Raw genomic sequence first — 27,036 nt, 5'->3', positions numbered from 1 at the left:
GCAGGTGCGGCCGGGTGGCAGACGCGGGGGCGTGGGGATCGGGGTGGAAGGGGCTGCGCCACTCTTGATTTCTCAGGCTGCCTCCGTCTGCCCAGCAGAAGAAGGTGCAAGAAGGGAGAGGGCATGTCCCACCTGCCCCAGGAGCGGGAACTCGGGGGCATGGGATGAAAAGGAAGAGAGGCGGTGGCTCTGGGATGTATTCCCGGCGGTGAGGAAGCCACCGTTGGTGGGATATTGTCTCACGGTGATGTGAGGGAGTCTTAGTGCTTGAATCGCTATAAGTCACCCGAGCTGGGGCAAGCAGGCAGGGGAGGACACCCCCGCGTTGGCCAAGGAGCTAACCCAGAGGGACCCCCCTACATCTCTGCTGTCTGCCCAGTCCTTGGGCTGTAGAGAGGGGGTGAAGCGCCCAAACCCACAGTGGCAGGGGCGGCTCGCAGGGCAGCTAAGCACCACGGCCGGGGACCACGCAAGCCCAGGCTGTGTGGGAGGCAAACCGGAGAGCGAGGGCACACAACACCCGCCTGTGCCAGGGCAAAATCGAGATCTTCCCCTGGTGAAACTGTCCTGAGTACGGAGGACTGCTCGCCCACCCTGGCGGGGGCCCAGGCCATTAGAGAACAGGGTCGTTAAAGAACAGGGTCCCATCTCCCCACCACCTGGCTTTCCTTCTACCCCAGCAGCTGCAGACGTCCCCCGCAGAATGGGAGCCCCATTTCCCTGGATACAGCAGGGAGCGAACGGTGCTGTGACGGGGGCTCGTTCGCGGCTCATGCAGCTCTCCTCCGCGCCTGGGCAAGTCCCTAGGAAACTTGTTGGGGGTGGGAAGGAAAACACCATCCGGCTCCGTAGCTCCAGGGGCAGGAGGGATCCAGCCTGCTGGGGATCCCGGCTGCCTCTAGGTTTCTTCCCCCCGCCCCTTCCCCTGACTGCTTTGGATGCTCAGCCTCCAGGGTCAGGTCTGCGAAATGCTGGCGACCATTCAGATCTTGTAAAGAAACGCACGCCCCCTTGCGGCTTCCAGAACCCTTCCTCTTTCCCCAACATGGGATGCCTGAGCACTACCGGGTCCCTCTGTCCTCTGTCTGGCCTGCCTGGCTCCTTCGTAGGCCTGGAGCCCTTTGGGGCAGGGACGGTCTCTCGCTAGATGGCTGAACAGTGCCCAGCACCGCAAGGCCCTGCTTTCGGCTGGTGGCGCCTCTGGATGCTAGTAGAATATTGCTACTGCGGCAGCCACGGGCAACCGGGGCTCGTGCATGGGCTGCAGGCGTGATCAGCGGGCCCAAGATTGTTGTAATCAAGGCGGTCTCCCGGGACGGGGCAGTTTTGTTCCCTTCACTGGCATCCCTAGATTGTGGAGGGGGGGGGCACCGACTGGATTGTAGCAGCGCTGGGATTGGCTGCCGAGGGGGCGCCCGGCTCTCACAGCGCTGTGTGTGATCCGCACGCCCCTCCCTCCACCCGCCCTGACTGTACGTGTCACGTTAGTAACACCGGTAGGAAAAAAAAAACAACCGACGTGGCTGGAAAGCAGCGGAATCTGTCAACCTTGTGCGTGGGCAACAGTAACCAAATGTCTCGTGGGTCACACACCCCGCCCCGGACCGCACACTGCTCTGTGGGGACGGAGGGATGAAGAACATGAGCCCTGGAGCAGGTGGAGACACGCGACCTTTCAGTCCTCTCCTGTCATGCTTAAAACCAAGAAGCCGGGTGACTTTGGAATAGAGTGTGTTCCTGTCTCTGCTACTGACCTACTAGGTGACCTTGGGCACATCTCTTCCCCTCTGCTTCCCCACAGCTGTTGCACCCCTTCACCAACTCTGCCTGAGCTCTGTGGAGGGTCCAGCTAGGCCAGGGCATGCTGGCCCGTGACCTCCACCCAGCTGAAAGCTCCATTTTCTGCGTGCCCAGCCCATAGCAGGGAGGTCTCTGCTCCTTAACCCCACCGAGCCGAGGCTGGAGGGGGCAGAAGGGACAAGGCAGCAGGTCCTGCTCCGTGGGCAAAAAGGCATGACCTGCTAGCGAGGATGCCATCACCTAATCTATTATTCAAGAGCCACTGGGGCTGTCGTGCCGCTCTGAGTTAGTGTAAATCCGCCATCAATTATGTAACCCTTTTACAGTTCAGTGCCAGTCCAACCAGATCAGACAATAACCTGGTAAGTCAGGCAGGCGGAGTTGGCCCGACCAGAGCCTTTGGTACCAGGGACCCATGCTGTGCCCACTACAGCTGCCTGGCTGCCATGAGGGAAGGCCAGCCGATCCCCCCCGAATATGTGTTGATTATCGTAAATTGTGAAATCCACACTGGTCCAACTTCAGTGGCCACTTTCTTTTTGGAAACCCCTTTCTTCTGCATGCTGATGAGATCTATTTTTGGTACCTGCCCCTATTTTTGGTAGCTGTCTACACTGCCCCTCCTTGCGCAAGAAAAACCCTCTTGCGCAATGCCGTTACGCCAATTATTTTCAGGAATAACAGAATACAAACACGCACCTTCCTGTAAGTTACATTTTTGCACTTCCAGTAGGAAATTAAGATGTATTACTAGCAGTGAGCGATGAGGTTACAGTGCTTGTGTGTTTGTTTAAGGGCTCTATATTACAGATTTACAATTATTCCTTGGTATCTAATGACAAACCTGCAAAAAGCACATAGTCACCCTTATAGAAGTCACACATTGAAGTCAAAGGAACACGTGTTCTAGGACGTGTGTAACTCTTTCACATAAAACCAGGCAGTCACTCTGGCTACATCTAGACTGGCATGATTTTCTGCAAATGCTTTTAACGGAAAAGTTTTCCGTTAAAAGCATTTGCGGAAAAGAGCTTCTAGATTGGCACGGACGCTTTTCCGCAAAAGCACTTTTTGCGGAAAAGCGTCTGTGCCAATCAAGACGTGCTTTTGCACAAAAAAGCCCCGATCGCCATTTCAGCCATCGGGGCTTTTTTGCGCAAAACAGTACTGTGCTGGCTACATTGGCTTTTGCCTGAGCATAGTATTTCTGCAAGAAGCACTGATTTCTTACAGTAGGAAGTCAGTGTTCTTGCGGAAATTCAAGCGGCCAGTGTAGACAGCTGGCAAGTTTTTCCGCAAAAGCAGCTGATTTTGCGGAAAAACTTGCCAGTCTAGACACAGCCCTTGGTAAAACACATTTTAAATACTTGGTTGCACTGTGTGTGGGGAGGGAGGGCGACTGCCCCACACTGGCCAGAAGGGGTTAATGCAGGCTGGAGGGAGCTTGCACAGAGATCTGGACAACTAGAGAGAGGCTTTTTAGTAGCCAATCAGGGTGTGGCTTGCTGGGACAGCCCTGTATATAAGGAGCTGCCCAGTGAAGAGACTCAGTTAGGTCCTGACTGGGGAAGGTGCAGGGCATGGCTCCTAGAACAGCACTTGCATGAGAGCGGTGCTGGGCAGGGTCGAGGGGCTAGCGAGGGAGGCCCCAGACTGAGACCTGCCAGGCTGCAGCCTTGCCACTAGGGCAGGAGGGTGCAAAGGGTCACAAGGAAAGCGGCCCAGGGAGCAAGAGGCAGTGAAGAGGAATAGAGGGGGACAGGACCCTGCAGAGTGGGTGGGCCTGGGTCCCTCTTTGCATCCCACCTTGCCGCCAAGGCGTGGCCCATACAAACCGTGGCTTGCTCCTGAGACAGAGGGGCTAGGTTTAGAGGCCACAGTCAGCCACAGTGGCAGCCACATGAACGACTGTCAAGAAACCCCCGGAAGGGGTGTCCAGAGGGCAGTGTCCTGAAGAGGATGCTGAAGTCTGGGAGTAGGATTGCCAGATTTAACAAAAAATACCGAACACCCTCCCCCGCAAAAAAAAAAAAATACCTGGGAAAAAATTCTGCTGAGAAAAAAAAAAGGGGGGGGGGGAGAGATCAAAGTTATTGAGAGGGGGGGAAAAAAAAAGATGCTGTTCCTTTAAATGGCCCGTGCTCCTCCGCCAGACGCAGCAGGGGAAAATTGTCGCCTCCCGGCTTCCATCCGAGGGAAACAGGAAATTTCGGACATTTTGCATGTCTGGTATTTTCTGTTTTCTTTACCGGATGGGGGACCCAAATAATGGACAGTCCAGGTGGAAACCGGACACCTGGTACCCCTGCCTGGGAGTGATGCGGGTCCAGACTTAGAGCTGTATGGCCAAAAGATACAGCAAGATTCTAGTGTAACTAGACCACCCCCGCGTGGGTACCAGGCTGCGAAGGGCCTGCCCAGTGCCGTGTGTTGAGTTGCTTGCGACACATCAGTCTAGGGCAGGGCTCCCCGACCTTTGCAAGCACGAGATCACTTTTTGAATTTAAGTGCAATCCAGGATCTACCTCAAATCCAAACATGCTTGCCCCGCCCCTTCTCCAAGGCCCCGCCTCTACTCACTCCATCCTTCCTCCCTCCCCCATCCTCACGCACTGCTATCAGGCTGGGGGGCAGAGGGCTGGGGTACGGGGGAGGGGAGTACGGACTCTGATCTTGGGCTAATGGATCCAGAGTGCGGGAGGGGCTCTGAGCTGAGGTGGTTGAACAGCCGAGGGGCTCAGGGTACGGGCTCTGGGAGGGGTGCAGGGGGACTTGGGCCTAAGGCAGGGTTTTGGGGCGGGGCAGGAGGGGCTCAGGATTGGGGCCGAGGTTTGGATGCAGGCTCTAGCTGGGCACTGCTTACCACAGGTGGCTTCTGGGGGGTGGTGCAGAGGGCTAAGGCAGGCTCACCTCTGCTCCCAAAAGCAGCCAGCAAACTCTCTCCATCCCTGCCCCCCCTCCGTGGAGAGGGGGTACAGGGTGGAGGGAGGGGCACCCTGATATCACCACCCCCTTCTCTTCTTTCTGTGCCTTGCACAGCAAGCAGGAGGCTCCCAGGGGTGAAAGGCAGCTCCAAGGCAGAGGAACACCTAAGTGCCGGCAGTTGATAGATTCCTGGCCGAATCCCTATCAAAGACTCCAAAATCCACCGTCGATCCCGATCGACTGGTTGGTGGCCACTGGCACAGTGTGTTCTCAAGGCTACTTTTTTATCCATTGAGGTATACATGAATCGTCTAGGCAAAAGGCTTTCCGCCTTGGTTAATGATATGGCTGTGTTATAGCACACCAGGAGAGTACCGTTTTACGAGTCTATTTACAAGAGACAAAATGGCATAATCCATTACCTTTAATTTGAAATCACATTTGGAGTTACATGAAAATTCTTGTATTAATCTCTCTCTCTATATATATATATATAAAAAGTTTTTCCTGCTGGATGACAGAATGACGTCAACAGGCTCTCAGCGAAGTGAAAGCGGCCGGGTGGAGAAGAGGGGGAAGGTGAGCGCAGCAAGCAGAGGGCACAGGCCCCTAGATCCCCCTTTAAAATGTGAATATATGATGTGTATGAATCTTTAGTGACAATACAAAATACTGTCGGAACAATCCCCCGAGATTAGGGTTGCCAGGTATCCGGTTTTGAACCAGACAGTCCAGTTTTGAGCTTTCTGTTCGGGAAACAAATTGAGAAAATGGAAATGTCGGGTGTTTTCTAAATAAGATGGAATGTCGATTGCGATGTCATGTCAAGTGTCTCCGGTATTTTTGTTCAAACCATCTGGCAACCCTACGCGCGATAGCAGGAAATGAAATAAGTGTTTACAGAGGTCGAGGGCACATGCAGATTGGTTAAAAAAAATTACATTCCAGTGGAAAATAGGGCAAGAGAACAGCAGCTAAAGACGCTGTCAAGGATACTGTGTTGAATTCCTTCCCCTTATCTCACCAGCAGGCCTGTCGTGTCTAGCTCCCCTGCTCTGGAGTTGCAGCACCAAGCTGAATTCATCTTGACCTATAGACTGACCGTGTAATTTACTTGGATTTATGGAGTGACTCGCTATGCTAGCCGTCAGTGTTAAAATGACATGATGTTAGAAGGACCCGAATCCTTATTCAGTCCAAATGGCAATTTTCTTTAATTCTGTTCCCTTCCAACCCAAGGGATCACTTCCACAGCCCTGACTTGCCTTTGCACCTTTCCTGGGCACGTTGACCAATGTCACAGCCCGACAAGGAGCAGGAACTAAAGACGCTTATCACCGTGCACACCGTGTGTTGCACAATCTAAGTCACGTTCAGGCTTCCAGGATGGTTTTTTGGTCCCAGGTAAATAGCAGCCAGACTCAAAAACATTTTGCTTTTTCTCCTTGGGATGATAAAAAGTCAAACTGACAAGGGGACCTTTGTGAAAATGAAGTAGAAGGTCCCAGTCCCGTTCCTCCCGGGCGGGCGTCCAGAGCACAGATGCCATCAGTGGATTTGGCAAGGAGTATTTTGGTTAGCTTGGATCGAGCATCAGCATTTTTTAAATTCTCCATGAAGTGGAATTCCTGCTCCACTAAGCTCTAAAGCAACACAGCTGGGGGTCCTGGGAGCCTTAGAAGCCCCCAGGGATACACCTGGTGGGCTACTCTAGACAGGGATCTTGTAGGGTCTCTAGCTCCGGCAATTCCCACAACTTCCAGGCTGCCAGCTTCCCATCAACCCACTAGGCAGGCAGCTGAGGAGCTGGGATCTGGGTAACCCAAGGACCCCAGCAGCCTGCCAGGTGGCCAGGCCTTCCAAGGAGCCAGGCAGGTGAGCGGTGAAGCAGCCAAGCGGGTTTTTCAGGGAATCCTGCCCGGCAGGCAGAGGAAGTGGTTTCAGCGAACTTGGACTCGCGCACGCTCATGCTGGAAGAAGAGCATTCACCGCTGGAGTTAATCCGGAATAGCAATTCTAGACTCACGCTCCAGGTAGACAAGCCCTGAGCCTGATGAGACGTGCCTGCTGCCATTGCTCTGGCCTCGCTGTGCTAGTCCCCACCCTCCCGGCCCCGGCTGTGAGGGCAGATGAAGACGCCGCATCTCCTTACCCAGAGAGGGGCTGGCGAGGGATTGCAGGTACCACTTGCCAAAGAGACATCTGACTCTCCCAGTGGCAAGCACATCTCTCCCGCTGGAACGTCCCTCGCCAGCGCCCGCTGCAGCCAATGCAAACCCAGCCCACGCACAGCCGCCACTTCTAGCAGGGGCCCGATGGCCCCTCGTCTCATGGGCACGGTTCCTCCGTCTGGGTTCCCCTGAGTCAGGAAAGCAGCTAAGCACCCCCCTGAGTCCCCTTGAACATAGGGGAACTTAGGCGCGTGCTTTGTGCTTTCCTGACTCGGGGCCAGCACGAGAGCCAGCTGCACCCTCATCCCCCCCAGGTACAGAGTCAGCACAGCCAAGCCCCCCCCCAGGTGCAGAGTCAGCACAGCCAAGCCCCCCTCCAGGTGCAGACTCAGCACAGCCAAGGCCCCCCCCAGGTGCAGAGTCAGCACAGCCAAGCCCCCCCCCCCCCCCAGGTGCAGAGTCAGCCAAGGCTGGGCTTTGGCTGAGCATGGGGTGCTGGGCGCCCGGCGGAAGCAAGGGCAGTCAGGAGATGCTCCCTCGATCCTGCAAAGCAAACATGGGGAGGAGAGGGTGTGACAAATGATCCCTATGAACTTCCCGAGCTGTAAGTGTCACTTCACCCTGGCCCCCCCCCCCCCCCCCCCCGCCTTATCTCCCTCATTGCTGCTTTTAGAGACAGATTTCCAGGGGCCCACAGGGCAGTGAGGGAGGGATGTAATAGTGGAGTCGATTAACCAATAAGGAAAAGTGTATAGGTTCATGCTACAGACGACACGCATTTCCCTCCTCCCCTCGCCCGTGAATTGTTCAGCAGGCTGGCCAGCAGCTCGGCTCAGTCCTGCTTGCAACGGGGCCGGGACCTACCCCCGCTGCGGCGCTGCATTTAAAGCGTATTAGGAGCCAGGCCGGCCCAGTTCAGTTCCGGCTCGTGCTGGGACCAGGAGCTCACAACCCTCCCTAGACGGGGGCTGCTGCCACCCCGTGCTGCTGCCTCTCTATCAGAGGTAGCAGCACGGGGCACCAGGCAGACCAGCTCCCCTCATGGACCAGCACCTGCCTGGCACCCAAACTGCTGCCTCTGATACAGAAGCAGCAGCGTGGAGTGGGAGGGGGCCCCCCCCCGGGAGCTGCCAGCCCCGCCCCCGGGGACCATAGAATAGTCGACTAACCAATCAGAATTCTTGAGGTTACTCAACTTTTCAATGAACCGATATTTCACATCCCTTGAGTGAGGTTCTCCTGGGGAGCTAATGGTCCCGGCTGCCTTAGCCAATGTCCCCTTATTCTAATACACCGACAGGAGTGTCTACCAAAGCAGCAGTGTGTGGACTCTAGACCCTCCCCGGGGTGCTACGGGGCCTGCTCGCATCTCCCACTCCGAGCTGTCGCGCTCTCCCAGGGTGGGTGCTGGGGGGTCGTATCTCCTTGTCTCCACGGGAGCATGAGGCATTCACTCCCCTTGCCGCAGGCAGGCCCCCTTGCCAGTTGCCTGCTGACTCTGTTCCGGGGACCTCGGGGAAGCCTGTTCCAGCCCTTCCAGGCTGCCACACTTGCCGGCGTGGCCTGGCTGTGAAACATTCTCTCCTTTGCTTGCCCATCAGCCATGGTGCCCCGGCGCCAGCCCCCCAACACCCCTTCGCAACATGTGATTGTTCAGCCATGCAGCCCAACCGGTCTCATCCCCGTTGCTACTCACCCCCTGAGCCTTTGCTAAGCCCAGTGGATGGGAACGTTGCTGCAGAGGATGTTAATTGTGGTGCCCAGGATGGAGCGAACAGCCAGGGGCACGGAGAATTCTTCCTCCTCCTCTTCCTCCTGCTCGGGAGTCAGGATAAGTGACCTGAGCTACATTAGGAAATAATAGAATGTAACCCCCCTCCACCCGCACAACCTTGGCAGCCCCGCAACTGTCTCCTCATGCCCATTAAACTCCCATCCCTCCTTCCCACATGGCCATTGCTTCTGAAGCAACAAAGCCTTTCTAGCAACGCTGCCCTGGCTGGAGATATACAGGCCATCAGAACGATAGTTCTAGGTCGTTTAATAAGACCTAGAACTATCTGAATACTAGCCGGTGAGGGTAAAGTCATTTTGCGTAGATTATACTTATAGGAAACTTCAAGAAATTAAATAGCTGCCATAGATTTTTTTTTTATTAACGTGCTTGCAAAAGGGAAGTAAAAGAACAGTTTTGAATTGGCAGGATTTCAACTTCAAACATGATTCGTTTCATTGGATGAGAACCATCCCTAGTAAACTCGAATCAGGAAATCAAAGCTTCCGTTACTCTTTTGAACTCTTTTGCGATTTGTAACTAAACGTTTTCTTTGCACTAAAATGACAGTTGACTAGGCGACTCGGTTTGAATTTTGTTAGCATGACCTTTTTCCGGTGAAAAACAAAAACAATTATTTAAACCTTTCACCCAGCATATTCCAGTGTAAAACATAGTGCATTCCGGCTAAGTTAAGTGGCAGGATTGTTTATGCAAAATTTGAAGTATGGCTTTGTTTGGGATATTCACTCTTCAAAACATATAATAGATAAATGTGGAAGGCAGCGGGGGACTAGTGGTTATAGCAGATGATGAAAGATTCAGGACTCACTTCAGCTGTGTGGCCTAATAGACCAAGCAAAGGCCTGGTAGTCCAGATTTCTGTGTTCTATTTTTCACTCTGCCACTCGCTCACCGAAGCACTCGACTCATCAGTATTTCTCTTCATCATCAAACACCTCCCCCCACCTTAGGACTTTGAGTGTCAAGCAGCATTAGCGAAGTATTTCCATACCCTCATATATCACATGCTTTATGAAGGCCATTCGCTCTTACTCACAACAGCTGGTGAATGTAAAAGATCCAAACTAGAGGAACAATTAAACTCCAGAGGCTATTGTGGAATTACTGGAAGTGTTAGGGCCAAATTTCCACCCCCGCCTGCATCAAGCGGAATGTGTGTGTACAAAGGAGAGTGACTGTGAGCATGCTCACAAACACCCCAGCAACTAGACACGCACTAGCCTGTTTTGCACGTGCAGCTGTTTTTGCTGGCCCAGCTGATGACTGTGCATAACACCAGGTGTCCAATGGACCATCCAGTGCAATTTTGATGCTTGGGGTCTAAATACCCTCTTAGCTTTGTTATCTGTTTATCTTCCACCCTCCACATTCTCTGTTGGCCTCAGATTCAGCATTGCTTGAGTGCAAGGTTCCCCATTCATTACCTTTCTATCCTGCATGGTTCACACTGAGTCCTTGTCTACACTACTGCGGGCCATTGACCTAAGTTACACAGCTCCAGCTACTTACAAACGTAACGGAACGCGGCACAATTGGATCTGCTTCCCGTGGAATCATCACGGCGGTAAGTCCACAGCTGATGCTCCCCCGTCAATCTGCCCCCTCTTCTCGTTTTGGTCCAGTACGGGAATTGATGGGAGAGCGCTCGGCGGTTGATTTATCATGTCTATACTAGACGTGATAAATCGACCTCCGCTGGATTGATCGCTACCCGCGGACCCAGCCCATAGTGAAGACATGCTCTCAGTGTGCCTTCCGGGCTGCTCACCTGGAGATGCTGGTGGAAGGCTTTGGCAATAGCATCCAGGCCCAGAATGTTCTCCTGGTCCATCCTGGTGAGGTAGCAGGCTCGGCCTTGCCAGGATCTGTAGCCGATCAGCAGCTGTTTGCAGATAGAGCATGTGGTGATTCCCCACAGCTAACCCGCCCTCCCACACTGCACGCCGTCCAGGGCATTCTCTCTCTGTGCTCCTCTCGTTTGCTGAGCCCAGGCGCCTCCTGGACCCTCCCCAGGCCTTTCTTTGTGCCCTCAGCTCGAGATAGTTGGTGCCTCACCCCAAACCCGAGCCAAGGCGTGGGGGCTGGCTAGAGGGGAAACCAAGATGAAAACCAGGGCGCTGAACTCAAACTCCTCTTCTGATTATGCTGGTCTCCCCTGCGCCCACTTCTGCCACCTTCCGTTTCCGTTTCCGTTTCCGTTTCGCTTGGGCCAATCAAGACAACGCACCCCCTTCTCCCCTCGCAGCCCTGCCTCTCGCCCCAGTCTCTCCCTCTCGCACTTGGCTCTTCTCTCGGTTCACGATCGTCCTGTGGAGCTGGGTCTCCTGCATCTCCGGCAGGGCCCATCCCCTCCTCACCCCTTCAGCCCTGCCTCATGACAGAGGAAGGGGAGGCCAAGGCAGGAGTCCCGTGGGCCGACAGGGGCTCACCCCTGCTTGTCCGGAGCGCTGCAAGACGAAGACCTTTCTCCCAGGGACTGACCACCCCGGCTTCCGTGCGGGGGCGTGATGCAGCCTTGCTGATCCGTTCTGATTTTGACGGGCGCCCGGCAGAGCCTAACGGCTTCTCCGGACGCCGTGGGTTCTAACGCAGCTTCGCCACGTTTGTGCGCGGATGCCACGGCCACGCCGGGGTGAAAAACAGCCGCACTCATGGGCAATGGGGGAAGGCAGGGCTGGGGGAGGCAACCCCCCAACCCCGCCCCTTCTGCCCAGGCCCTGCCCCCCAGCACCATGGAGAGGAAGGTGGGTGCCCGGCCCCAACCTTCCGGGCATGGAGTAGGCGTTCGGGGGGCGGAGAGTGGGCGGGGCAACGCCTCCCCCTGCCTCGCATACCCACTGCCCCAGCCTCAGTCCCTGGACAGGAGGCCCCAATATGGTCCCGCCCTTGGGCCTGCCCATTCTGAACCGCGCCCCCGCCCAGCACGCGCTCCCGGCTTACGTTACTGTAGTCATACACCACCGTGCCCGGGCCGCTGGTCCCGGCATCCACGTAGAAAGTCGCCACCTCTTCTTCCCAGTCCATGAGCTGCAGTCGAGACCCTTCCCCCTCCAGCCCCTCAATGGTCATTTGCAAAACCTAGGAGGAGATCGCTGAGCCTGAGGAGTGGTCACTGAGAGCGCCGGGGGGCGGGAAGGGGAAGAGATGAGATCCCCTGGCATCCACCACAGCCAGCACAGACTGCCATTTCAACGGGCCCAGGGATGTTTTGTAGCTTCTCTTCCTTTCTCAGCTACCGCTGGTAATCAGCCCTGTTCCCTCTCTTAAGGCTGGCTGGGATCTTACAATCTACTGCAGTATTATGTCACACAATGCACTGTCAACCTGTGGAACTCCTTGCCAGAGGATGTTGTGCAGGCCAGGACTTTAACAGGGTTCAAAAAAGAGCTGGATAAATTCATGGAGGTTCAGTCCATCGGTGGCTATTAGCCAGGATGGGCAGGGAGGGTGTCTCTAGCCTCTGTTAGAAGCTGGGAATGGGTGACAGGGGAGGGATCACTGGATGGTTCCTGGTTCTGTTCGCTCCCTCTGGTGGCCCTGGCATTGGCCGCTGTCGGCAGATGGACCTTTGGTCTGACCCAGCCTGGCCATGCTTAGTTCTCTTTGCACCTACACAAGACGGCATCTCCGGTCAGCTACACCGATCGCCGTTGGGTCTGTGCCTGGCTGCCGTGTGCCGCCCCTGTGCCCAGCATCGCCTGCGCCCCACCCCTGACTTACAGCCTCCGTGTGCTCCTGGGTCACGTGCAGGCCCAGCAGCAGGGCTCCCAGGACCACCACCACGATCAGCACAATGACCACCACGATGATCAGGAGCCGCTTGATGTGCACGGGGCAGCCGGGGAGCTTGGGCAGCCGACAGAGCAGCTTGGGGAGGCAGCAGAGGGCTGTTTTCCAGGCGCCGCAGCAGCAGCTGCAACAGGCCTTGCAGCCGGGGCAGCCGGGGCAGCAATTCGGGCAGCCGGGGCAGCTGGGGCAGAAGCTGGGGCAGCAGTTCATCTCTGGATCCAGAGCATGGTAGGGCTGGGGGCACAAGCAAACCCAGGGAGAGGTCACGGCAGGGGAATGGAGAAGGGAGCCGGAGGAGGTGAAGGGGCATGAAGATGCGAGCCGGGGGAAGGAGGCAGGACCGGGGTGAGGGGGAGAGACAGAGAGAAACGCTGTACAGGGAGCGATCTGGGACCGGGCGGGACCATGGTTTTAAGGAGCAGCAGACAGCCACCTGCCATGCCCCCGGTCGTGCTTTGCAGAGCCGCCAGCTCGGTCCCAGCCTGTGGCTGACTGTAGGCAAGATAATTCCCTGCTAGCGCCGGAGCGCCTGCTTGCCGGGCAGTAGCATGGGCTGAGCCAGTAGGATCCCAGCCCTTCTTCTCCCTGGGGCCCCCCGTTCATGTACCCGGGAGAGCGGCTAGGGTGGCCGCATGTCAGAAACGGTGGGTGACTCTCAGCCGGCTCTGCGTCTCCACAGGCATCGGGGGAACCAAGGACGCGGATGCCATGTCCTACACGTCGTCATGGCAAGAACAGAGACCCCCACCCCGGGCCAGGCACCCACAGATGCAGAGACAGAGCCCCACGGACGCACCGGCCCGCCCTTGCCCAGCTGGGGGAATAGAATCCGCTGCTGGCCCATAACCGCGGCCACGTCCGAGCGGCGAGGCATGTGGCCGCTTTCAGGTAACTTTTGCCTTTTGCTAAAACCCAGCCCCAGAAGGGGGGGCGTGAGGCTGTCTTACCATAGGGTCCCCCGTTAGAGCCTTCTCCATGCTGACCTCCATCTTGTGGCTTCTCCTGAGGCGCCCAGCCCTGCCCATCGACTGTAGGACAGAGAGAGACTTAAATAGGGAACCTGAGGGAAGCCAAGGTGAGGGGGGAAGGGAAGCTGGCGTTCCCCAGGCCCTCCCGGCTCCACATCAAGTGTTTAATTCCCTTCGGATTTGTTTGTGAACCTGTTTCCCGGGGCCCTTCAGAGGCAGGTCTCCGATAAGCCCCGGGCCCGTGGCCGGTGAGAGGCTCCAAGGACTCTTGTCTCCGGGCACGTGGGCCTTTGAGCGCCCGAGAGCCGCAACCGCAGGGGTTGCGAGGCCAGAGTCCCTCCGGCTCCGAGGGGCTGGCGGGAGTCTCCGGCCCGCCAGTGTGGCCAGAGCCAGGCTTGGCTCGGAGCCCCGCGCCTCTGAGCCCCTCTGGCACCGGAAGGTGCTTCAGAGGTTCAAAGCGAGAGCCGCACATCAAAGGCCTTTGGCGAAAGCCCTCGCCGGGAGCGCCTGGCCCTCGCGGAGGGGGGGCCGCCAGGGGAGGGGCCGTGTGCAAACGCCAGCACTTCCAAGAAGTGTTCGCACCCGCGCCTTGCCCAATTTCTGCAGGGGGCAACCCCAGGGGAGACGGAAACCGTCTGGGGCCTGCGCCGCTGCATCCTCATGCTGCCACAGCAGCAGTTCCCTGCTCCAGCGTAGGTGGCCACCCGGACACCCCGTGGGAGCGGGTGAAGGAAGGAAGCTTGAGGTGGAGCAAGACTTTCCGCTGGGGAGCCTGGCGGGATGCACGGCCCAGCGAGGCGGCACAGAGACAAACGCGTCCCTGGGTGGACGACCAGCACATGGTCCCACACGTCCCTACTGACAGGGGCCGTGGGCGACGTCTAGGCGTTGTGACATGAACCCGCCGAAGGGCCGGTCCTATGAGCCGGGAAAGGTCTCGGCTTGAGACTTGCCAAGCTCCTAGGGCGAAATCAAAACTCTGACCAAGTGGGTCTTTGCCCAGGAACGCTGATGCTCCAACACTTCTGTTAGTCTCTAAGGTGCCACAGGACCCCTCGCCGCTCTTATCAAAACTCCCGCTAACTTCAGGGTGGTGGCCCCGTTTTGGAGAGTTAGTTAGGTGTTGCTGGGCTAGGCCCAACTGTGACGACGCGTCGGGATTTTCCCATCTCCTGCACCCCCGAAATGGCATGAACAGACTCCACCAGCCAGTAGAATGGAGGTTGTTTATTGCTCCTCCAGCACAGCGCAGCACAGGTGTAATCTGGTTACAGGAACTGGGGCTAAGAGGCCTCAGTGCCCCCCTTGAGATAGGGGAGTCCCAGCCCCCCTCCCCAGCTCCTTCTTCCCTGCCTTCCAGCCAGGAACTAACTAACCCTCCACCAGCCCTGCCCCCCAGCCAGGGCAGCATTCCACCTCCCTTTGTTTCTCCCCATGGGGGGCCGCAGGTCAGACAGGTTTTTGAGTCACCTTTGCATAGTGAGGTTTTCCCTGCTGGGTCTTGCTCCAGACAGCAGAGGTCACCACAGCCCAGCAAGTACCCCCACTACGTCACCACAGCCCAGCAAGTACCCCCACTATGTCACACCAACTCATTCAGCAACCTCAATGGCATTTTCCAAAGTGATTTAGGCATTGACGCCCCATTGATGGCTATGGGAATTTTGGCTTCTAAATGCCCATATTCCATTAGAAAATGTGATCCAGGTTCCTAAATCAGGTAGATTTTGCAACCTTTCAAAATCTGGGCCTTCACCCTTAGAGTGTGACTGGCCTCCAGCCAACCCGGACCTCACCTCTGGCCTTCGCTTAGTTGCTGTTCTAATCCATCGATCGGTATCAATGCTGCCGTCCATCACTGGTATCTGAGCACCTTTCACACCAAATCAATATCACCTGCAAAGCCCCCCTGGATTTCATGGAGTCTTCTGCACTTCCTCTTTTTTCTGGGGCTGTGTCCAGACTCAGGGGTTTTTTCGGGAAAAGTAGCCTTTTCCCGAAAAAACTTCCCCTGCGTCCAGACTCAAGCCGCGTTCTTTCGAAATAATTTCGAAATACCGCGTTCTTTCAATGGCGGTAAACCTCGTTTCACGAGGAAGAACGCCTTCTTTTGAAAGTTCCTCTTTCGAAAGAAGGCGTTCTTCAATGTAAATAGGGCTTCCTCGAAAGAGAGCATCCAGACTCGCTGGGTGCTCTCTTTCGAAAAAGCGGATTGCTCTTTCGAAAGATCCGCCTGCAGTCTAGACGCGATCTTTCGAAAGAGGCTCTTTCGAAAGATGCTTTCGAAAGAGCCTCTTTCGAAAGAAGCCTGCAGTCTAGACATAGCCTGGGTGAAAAACGATTTCGGAAAGGGATTTTGGGTTTCAAGCCTTTTTCAATTGGCTTTTGGGTCGATTTGTTCCCGTGTAGGGTTTTAGCTGCTAGCAGCATTCCCTGTAAGCTGTGCGAGAGATTCAGAGGCCGTCCAGCTGATTAGCAGAGAGCCCACAGCTAGATTTTGTGTTTCTTCTGGTGGTGCACATTCACACATGCCTCGGTGCACAGAGAGAAATTTATTCCACACCTGTGCACATGGATGGAAAAGATTAAAGGGACCCTTGGTTGCTAGTGATTTATTTGGTAGATGGGAGGGTTAGTGTTGGGGTTTGGGATATGAGGTGGGGTCAGTGTTAGGATTTCGGGATAGAAGCGATGATCCGGTTTTGGGGGGTCTGCGTTGGGGTTTGGAGGTAGTAGGCAGTGTCCGTTGTACAGCGAAGAGGCCTTTTCAAGGGGGAAGGTTTGGCAGCGTTTCCTGCAGAGGGTCAGACTTTCTGAATTTGTTTGGTTTTCTTTGGGGCTTTGTGTCCTGGTCGGAGACAGAGAATAAACAGAGAACGGTTTATCTCCGGCTCTCCCCTGCTCCGCCCTGGGCGGCGAGAGCTGCAGTGCCCTGGTGGAGCCCAGCTGCTGCCGCGGGTCAGATCAAAACCCAGTTCTTGGTGTAGCCGGGGCTTGGTGCATTGATTGCTTTTAACAGCGAGAGCGAGGCCGTGGGAGCTGGTTGGGGCCAGTGGAGGGACTTCAGTCCAGGAGCCGAGGAGAGGAGGCTGCTGCATCTCTCCTAGCTGGACCCTGTGCTGCATCCTCTCGTTCGGGGCCAGTGCGTTACCGAGATCCAGCCTGCAGGGGCTGAATGCAGAGAACCAGCCTGGAGCTGGGGCCAGGGCCGCATGGTGGCTGCCCGGCTGTTCCCAGGGCGGGCCGCATGGCAGCTGGAGCCAGGGCTGCGATGAGGCTGCTCCTGGGGCCAGGGCCCCCTGCACCCCTCTTCCCCTCTCCCTGCCCTCTGGCTCTGAGCCCCCGGCCCTCTTCAGCCCCCTGCCAGCTGCATGGCTCCCCACGTTGCTGCCCCAGCTGCAAATCCTGGGGGCTGGCAGCAGCTTCCCTCTGCCCCAGGCAGGGACTTGCAGCCGCCCGGAGGGGAGCAGCCCGGGGCTGCCCCTGCCCTGCACACAGGCTGCCCGGAGCAGCGCTCCCGGGGGAGGGGGGAGGTCTCAAATTCTCCCCACGATGGGGGGTGCAGCCTGGGAGCTGGGCTTGAAGTCCCAGCTAGCAGGGTGGGGGCAGGCTGGGGGTCTCTGCACTGGGACAGTCCCTCGGGGAGCAGCGCCCCATCCGAACAAGCGCCCGTGACCTCCATACCCGCTGGGCTCCTGGATGGAGAATCTTTGCTCAGCGGGAGGCCGTTTCCTAGTGAGCTGGAGGGGAACGGCAGGCCTGCCTGGACCCGCGTGTCACCCCATCCCCCCGCTGAGCAAGGGGCCCAGCAATTCCAGGGGTGACATCTCCCACCTCCCGTGGAAGGCGGGACGCCGCCCCGGCCACCTCCCCGAAACGTTTCCCCTTCCTGAGCGGCCTCGCAAGCCCAGCTGCTCCCTGGCCGGTGCTCCGGCCGCTCCCCCGGAGCTGGGCCTGGGATCGCGACTGCCCACCAGAGCTGGAGACACGCCACAGGAATCGGTGGCACATTCCTCATCCTGGAGAGAGTCCTCAGCATCCTCATCGGCTCCGTTTGCGGCAGGGAGCCCGCCCCGGCCCCTCTCCTCCCCCCACACCCGCCCCACCGCGGGAGCATGTTCCTGATCGTCCGCCCCATCGTGTCACCTCTGCGGAGGCCAGGCGGGGCCGCCTGCAGCCGGGGACGTCAAAGAACGGAGCTGAGCCCGGGCCTCGGTGGCTTGGGGCGGCCACACGTGGACACGCGGGGATGCTGCTGCCACGTCTCCCAGCACGGAGCAGGGCAGCTCGCTTCCCGGGCCGTAGAGCGAGCGATCGGACGCTTCCCCGGCCCGCAGGCATCCTCGGGAGACCTGCAGAGAGCAGCCGGAGAACGTTCCCTGAACCAGTCCCGCAGCAGCGCTCTTAGACACCCCCATCCCCTTTCCGTTTACAAAGGGGCCGGGCCAGAGAACCCGCCAGAGCCCTCGGTGTGTTGCTGCAGGGGGTAGCTACACTCCCTGTTAGAAGCATACCCCGTAAGTCCAGGCTGAATGGGTGCAGCTACAACGCCCCACTGGCACGACTCCTGTGGCCAGTCCCAGGGGTCAAAGGGCTAGTGGCTGTTTTCCAGGCTTCTTCCACCTGCAGCTGGGCCCTGAGCTCTCGTTTAACTGGCCAGTCGGGGGTAGGAAACTGGGGCGTGGCCCCCTTCTCCTTGCGTGGGATCCGCCAGCTTTAGGCAAGATTTGACTCTGCCCGCCAGCTTCCCCCGACCCTGTTAGCGTTCAGCCTCTGGCTAGCTCCATCCGACGCTACAGCGGCCACGTTCCAGGAGGGGACCGCATGAAAAATTCCTGTTCCATTGCCTGTTTCCTAAAGCAGCTGGCTAGGCTGCGGTGTGGGCTCTGAATGCCCCGGAGCTCAGGATGCACAGCCCCACGGCCGTGCTTTCCGCTGGGTAGCTAATGGGGAGTCTCTGTCCTTGGCAGCTGTTCTTGTGTTCCCTTGCCAGGGCTGCAGAGCGAGGCTGTTACACGGCTGTGCAGCTCCAGTGTAATCCCTCCGTAAGCGTGCTGTAGGAGTGTGTGCGCACGCCCGCCGTGCAACACGTGCGCACACCCGGCTCTGCACGCACTCACTCATACAGGCACGCAGGACACCACTGTTGTACACATATGTATGCCAGCCTGCCTGCTTACGCACACCCAAAGGTGTGCATGCTATAGTACACGCACTCACTTGCATGCACACAGGCACACACAAAGTGCTGGGTGAGCACTGCACACACACACACACACACACACACACACACGCATGCGTGCTTATGTAACCCACACACCTAGCCTGTGTCTACATTGGCATCCCTTTCCGGAAAAGGGATGCTAATGAGACACTTTGGAATAGCAAAGTCCGCGGGGGATTTAAATATCCCCCGCGGTATTTGCATTAACATGGCTGCTGCTTTTTTCCGGCTTGGGGATAAGCCGGAGAAAAGCGGCAGTCTAGACGTGATTCTCCGGAAAATAAGCCCTTTTCCGGAGGATCTTTTATTCCTACTTGAAAGAGATCTCATCAGCACAGGCTGGGAGCCAGCTGGCTTTTAGCTCAGGGGGTAGAGTCTCCGATACTCAGCTCTAGAGGACTCAGGTTCAAATCTGTCTGGTAGTAGTTACACTCACACTCATATACACACATTCCTGTGCATGGCCCCCCCCCCATGTGCAGATAAGCATGCCCAAACACACCTATCTACACACACATACACAGAGTCATGTGTGGAAACATACACACACACTGGGATGTCTATGCTGAGTCTCCCTGTTGTTCCTCTACCCACGGCGGGCCTGGGAGCAAGCCAAGTCATTTCTCACTGGATTCAGTAATGAAAGGGGAACAGCTGGAGCTTTCTGCAGGGGATGTTTCTCCTGACTCTGACAGTTTCCCTGTAGGCCGTGTGCTTGTGCAGCCCCGCAGGAGAGTCAGATGCCACCCAACTGATGAGCAGAGAGCCCACAGTGAGGTTTTGTGTTTCTCCTGGTGGTGCACATTCGCCCATGCCTGGGTGCACAGAGAAAAAATATTCCACACATGGATGGAAATGATCAGAGGGAATAGCGGAGAGCTTCCTGTGCGTGGTGACCCAGCCTGCTCAGCACCCACTCAGCTTGCAGGGTAGGTTTGTGCATGGTTGGGGCAGCGGCTGGGCCGTATGATCCCCATCTCGAGAGTCCTGTACCAGCACCAGGTGGCCTTGATGCTGCAGAAAGAGCCTGGTGCATCACAGAGAGATTAGAAGTACAGGGACACGGGAGTCACTGCAACGGATCTGTCTGCCCACCCACCAAGGACAGTGTGTCCCGGTGTTCACAGTGGACAGTACTGGCTGCTAGAGGGAACACAACAATGCTGTGTGTGTGCAATGCTCTGTGTGTGTGGGTACACATGTGCAATGCTCTCTGTGTATATGTGTGCAATGCTGTATGTGTGGGTACACATGTGCAATGCTCTCTGTGTGTATGTGTGCAATGCTGTATGTGTGGGTACACATGTGCAATGCTGTATGTGTGGGTGCACATGTGCAATGCTGCATGTGTGTGTGCAATGCTCTGTGTGTGTGGGTACACATGTGCAATGCTTTCTGTGTATATGTGTGCAATGCTGTATGTGTGTATATGTGCAATGCTCTGTGTGTGGGGGTACACGTGCAATGCTGTGTGTGTGCATGCTCTGTGTGTGTATATTGCACATGTGCAATGCTGTATGTGTGTGTGTGCAATGCTCAGTGTGTGTGGGTGCACATGAGCAAATGCTGTGTGTGTGTGTGTGTGTGTGTGTGTATTTATATTTCTCCCCGCCCCCAGAACACACTTAGTCCCCACAGAACAAGATTTTCTTATCCCAGATTGAGGGTAACAGCACAGCTGGGGGTTTTCCATTTGTTTCTTGGGGAATTCCGTGTCTAAATCCCTATGGTAAGGCTGCAAATCTCGGCCCCGGTTATTATCGATCCTATAATCACCCTGCCTGCGTACAAAGCCAGCTCCAGGATCGATGCAATAACCGGATGCATTGTCTGTGTCCCAGCTGCACTGAAATTTGCCTAGTGATCATGCATGGCCAGGGACAATCCGCTTGTGCAGAGGGGCCAGCACATGGTCCAGGCACTGATGTCCTTTTAGCCCTCTTAGGAGGTGCCCTGGCCCATGGTCAGCTGGCAGGTCAGTAGCAGAGCTGACCCCCAGTCCAGTGTTCTAGCCACTAGCCATCACTGCCTCTCCCTAAGTGTGAATTTCCCAGCATTCCAGCCCGGTGGGCTGAGCGCCCGTTTCCGTGTTCTGAGCCCAAAACTGAGCCGTTCCGATTACATCAGTGCCATAGGGCAGGGTCCAGGAGGGATAGGTCAAATCTCCCCGCAAGGAGAATCCAGGAAGCCGCAGGTGGATTCGGGGGGTTTTACTCTTCAGACAGAAGCAGACACTCGTAGGTGAAAATCTTGTTTTATTGCAAGTGCCACCCGGAAATTCCCAGCTGCTTTGAACGGCAAGAAAACAAAAGCGTTGCAGCGGTTTGGAGACCCCGCAGCCACCTGCCCGCCGGCCCTCGGCCAGCGCCGGAGCCCGCTGCCCAGCACGGAGGGTGTGCGGAAGGGCAGCATCGTCGTAAGAGAGAAGCCCCAGGCTGCGGAGAGGTCGCTGGCTGTCGGGGCACCGGGCCCACCTGGGAAGCGATGGCAGGAAGGCAAAGCTCAGACAGCACGGGGACCTGCAAGGTAAATGGAGGTGCGTGAGGCATTCGGGCTGTGACTAATGTGGCTCAAAGAAACCTACACAGAGAAAGCCACCTCCTCTGTTGTCTGTCTCTCTGCTTTTTATTTGCTCGATGGCCATGCCCATGTTCCCAGTTGAGGTTGGGGGCTGCATTGCGCAAGGGGCTGTACAGAAGGTCCGTGCCCCAAAAGAGCTCGCAGGCGAAAGGAAATGCCCTTATCCCCATTTCTCAGATGGGAGAACTGAGGCAAAGAGGCTACATCTAGACTGCAGGCTTCTTGTGCAAGAAGCTTTTATCGGAAGAGATCTTGTGCAAAAACGTCTTGCACAAGAGTGCATCTACACTGCAAAAGCGCCACGAAAAAGCGATGCGCTTTTGTGCAAGAGAGCATCCAGACCGCATGGACGCTCTCTCAAAAGTAAGCTCTAATTGCTATGCACAGAATGGCCACCAGAGCACCTGTGCTTTTTCCTTTTTCCTCCTTTTGCGCAAAAAGCCCCTCTGCCCCGTCCACACACGCCTTTTTGCGAAAGAGCTCTTATGCAAAAAGACGCTCTTCCTCGCAGAATGAGGAACACCTATGCCGGAAAAAGCCTCCTTTTTTTCGATTTTTTTGCACAAAAACACATTTGAAGTGTGGACAACATTTTTTCGAAAAAACTCTGTAGTGTAGACATAGCCAGAGAGAATAAGGGTTGGATTTTTGGGGGGATTTCAGTGAGAGTCTGGAGCCGTCAGACTGGGCTTAGCACAGGGAATGCTGTTCTCCGCAGGCCAGTGTCCGAACCACAAGGCTACCGTGTGGCATTTGGACACTTCCCACGCCAGGTAGGAAAGCCAGGCCTTTCCCTCAGCCACCTTCCCAGCCAGAGGAACAAGCCAAAGGGCTGCCAGAAAGCCATTCCCTGCATCCCTTGGATTTTCAAGCCTGATTCCACCCGGGCCCACGTCAGACTTGGCAGCGATGCTGCTAAGGGGACGGCGAAAGGCTGCGAGAGCCTCCAGCCTGCTGAGTCTGCGCCGAGCGGGTGGAAGTCTTGCGGCTTTTCCCAGCCGGCTGGAGATATTCTGCATCCTGCTTGCCCGGAGCCTGGTGCTCCAGATTGGATGCTTGGGACGGGATTTGGTTGATCTCCGGTAAAGGACTTGTTGCCTTTACAACTCTGTGCATGGGCGGTGGGGAGAGCTTTTTGCAACTGTGTGTGGGTGACAGACAGACAGACAGCACTGACAGACAGTAAACCCGGCTCCCCTTCCGATACGGAGCTGCGTTGCTGCTCACCCACCTGAGCCTGTCTAGGCCCAGTAGATGGGAACGTTGCTGCAGAGGATATTAACAGTGGTGCCCAACGCGGAGCGATTGGCCTGGGGTGCTGGAAACCCGCCCTCCTCCGGCTCTTCACTCGGTCCGAGCTAGGTCAAGAAATAATAGTTAGATGCGCACTGCTCCCCCACCACCGCCCCATTACAGGAACGGTCAATGTTAATCGTTACAGACGGGCTGTCGTCCTTTTGTTTTCCTGCGGTGGCAACTGAGCTTCGGTACTTGGGAACAGCCAAGGAAGTATCCTGGGCCGTGGCAGGACAGCCAAACCATCCACCACTCTTATCCCCTACGCGCAGGGTTCCCTGTATGCTGGGCACTTGTGCAGCCACACAGAAGAGATTCAAATCCACCCCGCTGATTCGCAGAGCCCCCACAGCGAGGTGGTGTGTCTCTCCTGGTGGTGCACATTTGCACGTGCCTTGGTGCGTAGAAAAAAATGTTATTCCACACCTGGATGGAGAAAGGCGCGCGAGGATTGAAAAAAATTAGAAAAAATGAGAGGGAATAATGCTCATTAGCAACACTCCCCTTGCTCAAACAATAGATGAGCCTTCCTTGCCAATACATTGATCCATCTGGCACAGGAGAGAGGCAGCATCGCCTAGCAGTGAAAGCAGGGAGGCGAGGGGTAGACAGCGGCCCCCGCGGGCTCCCGGCCGCAGCCACTGCAGGCAATGCCAGCTCTGCGCCGGGAAATGCTCCCCGGTTGCTTCCTTCCTGGGTTTGTCTCTAGGACTGATTCCCGGGGGAGCTCAGCCCGCCGGTGCGACGGTCTCCCAGGGACTCCGAGCGGCCTCCGCCGGGTTTTCATCTCTCACAAACGTCTCACGGCCCTTCCCCGCGCTCTCCTCTGCCCCCTTTGGCCCCGGCCGCTCACCTGGCGGTGCTGAAAGGCTTTGGCAATGGCATCCAGGCCTGGAATGTTCTCCGGGTCCATCCGGCGGAGGTAGCAGGCCCGGCCCGGCCAGGATCGGTAGCCGATCAGCAGCTGTTTGCAGGCGGAGCAGAGGGTGACGTTAAACCCTGGCAGATCCCCGGGAGCCAAATCACCCTGCAAACCGGCCCCTTCTGTTTCCCCCACTGTGCCCCTCTCCGTCCCCTCTGCTCAGCCCGGCAGCCTCCTGCCCCCTCCACTGGAGAAGGGCCGGGCCGATGTGTCCCTGTCCGCAGCGTGGGGGGCTGGGTCGCTGGAAACGGGATCCAAGCCTCCTTGGAGATTGCATTTGCAAGACCAAAACCCACGGTGGGACTCGGAACACCCCAAACCTGGGGCACGCGCAGATCTTGGGGTTTACGCTGCTCGTCTCTGGGGTGCAGCACTGGGACCTCTGGGTACCTCTGGGATGGCGATGTGGGCCCGGCGGAAAGTAACCCCGGCTCCTCTACCGCTCATGCGAGGTCGCTTCCAGCGATTCCAGCCTGCGGCTAGCCGGGTCCCAGCCTGCCTGAGGTCTGAGCCGAGCCGGGGACGCTCCCCGGAGCCCTCACCCAGCTTTGCCCCGTTGGCCCTGCTTACGTGGCGGTAGTCGTAGACCACGGTGGCTGACGAGTTGATCCCTGCCGTGACGTAGAAAGTGCCGGTCTTTTCTTTCCCGCGTATGGAGAGCTGCTGCGGGGACCCTTCCCCGTCCAGGCTCTGGATAGTCATTCGCAACACCTAGGGGGCAAGGACACCCCCGGGGTGAGGTGTGTGCGGCGGGGAGCCGGAGCCAGAGCCGTTCATTGCTTATACCATAGGCGCCAGGTGAAGACCCAGCTGGGGAAGGCAAGCCCCAGCCCCGCCCGTTCTTCCTGAGGCCCCGCCCCTCCTGCCTGAGGCCCCGCCCCTTCAGCATCCCCCCCCCCGCCCCCAAATCCCTCCCACCCCCAGCCCGATCTAAGGTTGCCAGGTGTCTGGTTTTCACCTGGACAGTTCGGTATTTTGGCCTTCTGTCTGGTAAAAAAAAACTCAGAGAATACTGGACATGTAAAGGCGTTTGTGAGGGCAGGGGAGCGAGAAGGGCAGGAATTTAAAGCTGCAGTGACCTTTTTTTTTTTTTTGCTTAACAACTTTGGTCTCCCCCTTTTTTTTTCCTCAGAAGAATTTTTTCCCAGTGGTTGGTTGGTTTTTTTTTTGGCGGAGGGGAGGGTTTCGATATTTTTTTGTTAAACCATCTGGCAAACCTAGCCCGATCCTTCCTGGCCGCATGGAGGGCCGGGGATGCCGCGCTACCGCCCAGTGCTCCCAGGCAGCGGGGGAGCCGAGCTGCCCCAGCCCTCCTGGGTCGCCGGGGCACGGGGGCAGCTTTGGGAAGGCAGGGCCTGCCTGAGGACGCGCCTCTGAAGATGCGCCGTTTCCCTTCGCCCCTGCTGAGTCCGTGCCGGCAAAGAGACGGGAGGTGTCTGAGGCCCGGCTGGACAAAGCCCCGGTTGAGATGGTTGAATCGGGGTTAGTCCTGCTTTGGGCAGGGGGTGAGGTGACCTCCTGAGGTTCCAAGGAACCCCAGAAATTTTGCTGAGGTCGGTCATTGCTTTGACCACAGACCCTAGTCCTCCAACGGCCCAGCCTCCTCTGGGGTTCCCTCTGCTTGTCCACACCCCCACCGGCTCCCACGGAGGTGCTGGAGCAGCCTCTTCTCCCGGCTGCTCCGGCGTCTTAGCTCGGGCGCATTTCCCCCGCTGCCTGAGCTCCAGGCGTGGCTGCACCAGCCCCATGCGGTGGCCGCCCGCTGTGCCCGGCGGCATCTGCTTCTGGCGCATTGGCGCATTGCCCCTCCGCACCAGGCCTGGCTCCGAGCAGCCCCCCCCCCGCGCGGGCGCCTGGCGGGAGGGGACCCGTGTTTTAACGCCCCACTTACAGTCTCCGTGTGCTTCTCGGACAAACGCAGCCCCATGAGGAGGAAGCCCAGCACCACCACCACGATGACCACGACCACCACCACCACGATCAAGAGTTTCTTGAGGCGAGAAGCGAAGCCGGGGACCCTCGGGGTGGCGGTGTAGTCCTGTGGGAACGGAGAAAAACGCTGACAGCAAGCAGAACGGGGGGGGGGGGAGGGGTGTATGCTGGAGAGAAAGGACCCCCCTCCCCAGTCGTTATTACTTATATTAACGTAGCATTTTGGAGCCCCGGTTGTGGCCCTGCACCCCGTTGCGCTAGGTGCTGTACAAACGCAAAACCGCCCAGCCTGTGTTCATTGCCGTACCGGCGGGGCCTCTATCAGCGCCTCCTTGGTGCTCACATCCATCTTGTTCTGTGGACTCCGCCGTGCTCCGTCGTGGCTGGAGAAGGGCTTATATAAGGGGCTTGAGCTAGTGGAGGAGCAGAGGGCAAGCGGGCGGAGGAGCGGTGGGACACTGGCGTTCCCCAGGCCCTCCCGGCTCCACATCAAGTGTTTAATTCCCTTCGGATTTGTTTGTGAACCTGTTTCCCGGGGCCCTTCAGAGGCAGGTCTCCGATAAGCCCCGGGCCCGTGGCCGGTGAGAGGCTCCAAGGACTCTTGTCTCCGGGCACGTGGGCCTTTGAGCGCCCGAGAGCCGCAACCGCAGGGGTTGCGAGGCCAGAGTCCCTCCGGCTCCGAGGGGCTGGCGGGAGTCTCCGGCCCGCCAGTGTGGCCAGAGCCAGGCTTGGCTCGGAGCCCCGCGCCTCTGAGCCCCTCTGGCACCGGAAGGTGCTTCTGATGTTCAAAGCGAGAGCCGCACATCAAAGGCCTTTGGTGAGAGCCCTCGCCGGGAGCGCCTGGCCCTCGCGGAGGGGGGGGGGCGCTGGGGTCCTTGGGGGAGTCACATTCTGCCCAGTGTGTTGAACCCGGTGTGGGGTCCAGCCCTGGAGGGGTCCCCTCGGCGCCTCCACGTGTCGCGCTTAGAGACAGGCCTGAGCCAGAGCGCGGAGCCGCTGAGGGCTTTGCCATGGGCTCTCCAGCCTGGCCTGAAATCACTGCTGGGGGGGGGGGGGGGGCTTTGGGAGGGGTCGGCTGCAGCTGGTGGAGATGAGCCGGTTTCTACAGCTGGCAGGGCGGGGGGGGGGGGGGAAGCAGGTGCCTCGTGAGGCGCCAGCTGTTCCCCTAGAATTGGGACCCCTTTGCCGCTGCTCCGGGCGGCTCTGCCGGTCTCCACGCCCGGCTCGCCCTGCCCCTGGCTGCTGCTGACAATGGGACAGGAGGCTCAGCAGAACGTGCCCCCTGCGTTTTCCTTGCCCCCCAGGGCGGCCCCCTGCATCCTGCCCTGCTCACACACGGAGCAGCGATGAACCCTAGATCCAGCCCCTCACTCCATAGCCTGTCCCTTTGCCCCTCCTGCCCCATGGGAGTTCAGTGACAACCTGCCAATCTCTGCTCTCCCTAGGCGCAGGAAAGAAGGGTGTGGGGGGCGCTGGTCCCACCGCTGGCTCCTCCGGCCCCCAGTCCTAGCCTCCAGGCTCCTGTCAGCCCCACGCACTTGCCAGCCCCCTGGGGTCTCGCTGGCTCCACGGGCTCTGCCAGGCCTCGGGGTCCTGCCTCCATCAGCCCCACAGGCTCTGCCGGGCCTCAG

General features: G+C 57.6%; 2 protein-coding genes across 2 annotated transcripts; both read right to left on the bottom strand.

The window, feature by feature from the left end:
• Nucleotides 1–7,337: 7,337 nt before the first annotated feature.
• Nucleotides 7,338–13,500, bottom strand: LOC102460880 (surfactant protein C-like). The gene is made up of 6 exons (XM_075910817.2): nt 13,431–13,500; nt 12,415–12,717; nt 11,635–11,772; nt 10,463–10,576; nt 8,593–8,711; nt 7,338–7,439 (listed from the first exon to the last, which is right to left on the bottom strand). Exons 1-5 carry the CDS (start codon nt 13,470–13,472, stop codon nt 8,607–8,609), a joined length of 702 nt encoding a protein of 233 aa, XP_075766932.2. The 5' UTR covers nt 13,473–13,500; the 3' UTR covers nt 7,338–7,439; nt 8,593–8,606.
• A 7,413-nt stretch (nt 13,501–20,913) lies between these two features.
• SFTPC (surfactant protein C) lies at nt 20,914–26,064 on the bottom strand. The gene is made up of 6 exons (XM_075910818.2): nt 25,713–26,064; nt 25,365–25,511; nt 24,044–24,184; nt 23,405–23,515; nt 22,487–22,613; nt 20,914–21,194 (listed from the first exon to the last, which is right to left on the bottom strand). The coding sequence occupies exons 1-5, from the start codon at nt 25,893–25,895 to the stop codon at nt 22,497–22,499; spliced, it is 699 nt and encodes a 232-aa protein (XP_075766933.2). The 5' UTR covers nt 25,896–26,064; the 3' UTR covers nt 20,914–21,194; nt 22,487–22,496.
• Between the last annotated feature and the right edge of the window lie 972 nt (nt 26,065–27,036).

Source organism: Pelodiscus sinensis, chromosome 28 (assembly GCF_052426305.1).
Source record: "Pelodiscus sinensis isolate ZL-2025 chromosome 28, ASM5242630v1, whole genome shotgun sequence".
NCBI classification, from domain to species: Eukaryota; Metazoa; Chordata; order Testudines; family Trionychidae; genus Pelodiscus; species Pelodiscus sinensis.
The sequence above is the reverse complement of the archived record's forward strand: the minus strand, read 5'-3'. Positions and strand labels throughout refer to the sequence as shown.